The sequence below is a fragment of the Capsicum annuum genome, chromosome 3, assembly GCF_002878395.1.
Source record: "Capsicum annuum cultivar UCD-10X-F1 chromosome 3, UCD10Xv1.1, whole genome shotgun sequence".
NCBI lineage: Eukaryota > Viridiplantae > Streptophyta > Magnoliopsida > Solanales > Solanaceae > Capsicum > Capsicum annuum.
The window spans coordinates 21,389,860-21,394,389 of NC_061113.1; the positions used below are offsets into that span (position 1 = coordinate 21,389,860).

The following is a 4,530-nucleotide window of genomic DNA, read 5'->3' on the forward strand; positions in this document are numbered from 1 at the left end:
GACAATAATACAATAAAATGATTTTAGGAGATAATAAGACCCCCATAAAATTAAGTTGTGTCGTAACTTTGGTTATAGTTCGGGAGGATGATAATGTCTTATTTCTTACTAAGTATAATTAATTTATGATTTTTGGCTTTCAGCCTTTTAATTTCTATCAGTGACTTTTTCCTTCAACTCTAAACATGAAAAGCCAGATTACTATAAATTGAACTTGATCCTTTCAGTAATTATTAGATCATGAAGCTTACATGCACTTTCAGGCAAATAGTTTCCCTCTTAGCTTTCTAATTAAATTCTAACCAAAGTATTGCTGACTTTAGAATATATCCATAAAAATAATCAATTTTGGTCTTCACATGCAAGTTGGATTAATAAATTACACACATTTCACATCAAAGTACAATTTTTGAAGTTCAAAAAAGAAAAAAAGAATTTTAGTAAATGCGTGGTGTTGAATGGTTCATTATTATTGTGCTAAACTCTCCTTCTACTGCCAGCTAGGTTTTACCTGCCTATGGTGACCAAAAACTCAAACCTACCAAAAGCAATATTAAAATAATGAAAAATTAGAGGATAAGTGGAATATATATATACCAATTATATTATGCTTCACCGTGTGTGAAAAAAAGAATTTCATTCTGCTATTTACAATAAATTAAAGTGAATGTGTGAGAGAAAAAAAAAAATTAGATCTCACAATGCAATTACCTGCTTTTAACTATTGAGTAAGTGCTAATAACCCAAGAATATTAATTCAAATATATTACAATTCCTGCATTATAATAAACCCAACATAATTTTATGCGCGAATAATACCGTCCTTCAATGGATAATTTATGCAAATATTGTGTAAATATAGCCATTGAAAAAGTATCCTATCGGACATCGGGTCTAATGTGTTGCTCAACCTCACAGAAAAAAATATCAAGCTATTGTCTAATATTTGCAACAAGGTACAAAAAAAAATATGTACTAATTGGGTTAATTAATAAATAAATAAATAAATAAATAAATAAATAAACAAATAAAAATAGGATCATGTACTAATAACTATCTCGAAAAGAAATATTTGGAAAAAAAATTCTGCCTCGAATTGGTGTGTGACCTTATAGGACCAAGCAGCCAAATAAGAATAATAACACACCATATTAATAGTCATGTGTTGAACTAACTTAGGCTATCACACACATCTTGTATTCAATAATTGGTATAATTACCAAATAGCATAAAAATAAGTATAGTAGCTAGGGCAACCATGACTTAATTAAATCTTGATAAATACAACTTAAAACTTTCAATTAGCAAATAGCTAATTTTACCACTTCAACAAGAAAAAGAGTAGTTAAGTTAAAAAAGGTGTAATTAAGCTCCTCTTTACCTTTTACTACAAAGAAAAATAGCTAGCTTGGTCATGTGGTCCTACAATATAACTTATCCACAATTAATCAAAATATATGAATAAAAAAAAAGAACATTTAAATTATAATAGCTATTAACTTAATTAGATGTTAAATAATTAATTAATGAACTTTCCCATCATATGTTACTGAGTCAATGCATGAAAGGCATGCAATACCAAATTAAAACATACATATGATGTGTTTAGATCACAATGTACTAACTAATGGAAGTACCATTATTGTTTTGTGTTCATTGTTTCCAAATTTCTAATTAATTAACTAACACTTTATATTTATTTGTTAAGGTTTGGCTTCCAAGAAATCAACTCCCTCGTATAATTAAGTGAGACATTGTCAATCCCTCCTAGTTGCTTTTTAAAAATCATAAACTCATATTTGCTAATGTTTGTTTTTAGAAGATAAACCTACATTTTCTTCCTCTCAATATAACTCATAACTGCTAAAAGTTTGTTTTACAAAATAAACTTACATTTTCTTCCTCTCAATATTTCAAAAAATAATGTTCCTTAATATTTCTATAACAGGCATCCTCTGTAATAATATTTTGCTGAAAAAAAAAAAGTCTCAGATAGATGGTTAATGAAATGAATGGTCTTTTTGTAAGGCTTGGGTAATCCTCCTCCCTTTGAGCTAGTTTTTGAGGTGTGAGTTAGGCCAATACTAATTTTTACACATTTCACTATAACACAGTCTAAGAATCTTTTTTTGAATTCAATTTTTGTATCATATTATATGTTTTCAATGGAGGGGTCAAGAATTTAACAAAAGATGTGCAAAATTAAATACTCATAATAACTAGCATTTAATCTATATATACTACATAATTTTAACTGAAGGGTGTGCAACGAACTACCCTTTGCCTAAGGCGTGGCTCCGCCCTTATATGTCTTGTATAACAACATCTCGCTATATCAAACAAAAAAATATCGAGAAAAATAAAGTTGTTATGAAAAAAAAATTTCATTGTAAATCCAACCTTCGCCTTTCCATGAGTATCTAAAAAACCGTGTTTTTGGTGAGATCAGTTGCTAATATAATGTCCATCAAACTTATTAACAATTTGTACAACATCATCATTTTTGTCTATTAATGTTCACTAATTTCCAGATCTTATTATATTTAACTGATAAACAAAAAGGCAAATAGAACTCTTAGTAGTAACTTCCTTTAAACAAGTCATATTCGTAAAAATAAATCCTCCTAGGATTATTATATGTATCAACAACTAGGACATTGTTTTCATAAAAAAGATCAGCATTAAGTAAGATATGGTCAATTTTTGAAAATACTAATTATAGTTGTCTGGTTCCTAATCACTATTTAATTCAACTAATTAAATAGAAAACACTCTCTCTACCAGCCATTTAGCCTCCACCAATAGCCATTTAAATATCAGCCCTTTGTGCATCTATCTAAACATATTCCAAACATAATCATACATTAACTTGTTCAAGAACCATCAAATGTACTACTTGTCATAAACCTTAAACTCCTAAAACTCATCAAACAATCATGAAATTCATCAACTTAGCTCTTTGTTTCTTCTTTTTCATCATTTTCTTCTTCTCAAAACCCTCTTTTCAAGCTTCATTTGAACCAAACCCTAGGCTTTTCGACGCTTACATAGCTCTACAAGCTTGGAAACATGTCATTACTTCTGACCCAAGAAACTTCACCAAGGATTGGTATGGTTACAATGTTTGCAACTACACCGGAGTTTATTGTGCTCCGGCTCCAGATAACCCTAATATCACCACAGTCGCTGGAATTGACCTCAACCATGCAAACATCTCTGGGTACTTGCCTGAAGATCTTGGTCTATTGACTGATTTAGCTGTCTTTCATATAAATACCAATAGGTTTGTAGGCACTATACCTAGATCTTTTTCAAAGCTTCGAATTCTATATGAACTTGACGTGAGTAACAATCTTTTCTGTGGCCAATTTCCAATGGCGGTTCTATCTCTTCCTTCATTGAAGTTTCTTGATATTAGGTATAACCAATTCGAAGGAAAGGTCCCTTCAAGTCTTTGGGATAGAACACTTGATGCCCTTTTCATAAACAACAACAAATTTCAATTCTCATGGCCTAGAAACTTAGGAAAATCGCCGGTTTCTGCTTTGGTCATGGCAAATATTAGAGTGACAGGATGTATACCATCAACTATAGCCAATATGTCGAAAACCCTAAATGAGATTATCCTCATGAATGCTAGTTTAAGTGGATGTTTACCACAAGAATTAGGGTTACTGAAAAATGTTAAGGTATTTGATGTGAGTTTTAACAATCTTGTTGGAGAATTGCCAGAATCAATTGGTGGTATGAAGAAATTGGAACAACTTAACGTGGCACATAACAAGTTTTCCGGTGAGGTTCCGGCGAGTATTTGCTCGTTGCCAAAGTTGGAGAACTTCACATACTCTTATAATTACTTTTGTGGTGAACCAAAGATTTGTCTCAAGTTGAAGGACAAAAATGATAAGAAGAATTGCATACCATATCGACCATCACAACGTTCAGCCAGTGAATGTAAGACATTTTATTCACGAGGTCCAGTTGACTGCAGTTCATTTGGTTGTAGATCAAGAAGTCCTCCACCACCACCACCACCACCGCCACCGCCGCCTCCTCCACCACCACCTCCGAAGTCACATTATTACCATTATCCTTGATGGATGAGTTGTGTTTCTCTTTGACTTTTGTTTGCTTTTACGTGATTGGATATATAGGTTTTGTATTGAATGGAAAAAAAAAAAAGGAAATAAAAAAATATTGATCATTGAATAAACTATACATGTAAGAAAGTTAAGACTTTTTTCTTTCTTTTTTTGTTGTTTGTTAAAGCTTTTTTTTTTCTTCTATTATTGGATATATTTCATTGACTTTGGTTAAGTTGTCTGCTATGGGATTAGACTTTGTATTTTACTTCCTCATTTTTTATTTTTTTTTTGTGCGAATAATATGTACCATGTGATGTTATCGTTAAACAAATAATGTGTATTGATCTATAGCCTTAAACACCTAATTGGATAATTCAAGTAGCAAAAAATGCAAAAATTAATAGCATATTTTAAAATTTCTAGACAACACAATATGACAACGACT

The 4,530-nt window shown here is 31.0% G+C and overlaps 1 protein-coding gene across 1 annotated transcript; it reads left to right on the forward strand.

The window, feature by feature from the left end:
• The first annotated feature begins 2,774 nt into the window (after window positions 1-2,774).
• LOC107866457 (leucine-rich repeat extensin-like protein 6) lies at window positions 2,775-4,317 on the forward strand. The gene has a single exon (XM_016712512.2). The coding sequence runs from the start codon at window positions 2,937-2,939 to the stop codon at window positions 4,095-4,097; it is 1,161 nt and encodes a 386-aa protein (XP_016567998.2). The 5' UTR covers window positions 2,775-2,936; the 3' UTR covers window positions 4,098-4,317.
• Window positions 4,318-4,530: the final 213 nt, after the last annotated feature.

What these genes read in the sequence shown, in the direction of transcription:
- LOC107866457 (XM_016712512.2), top strand. Translation starts at nt 2,937, where the DNA reads ATGAAATTCATCAACTTAGCTCTTTGTTTCTTCTTTTTCATCATTTTC.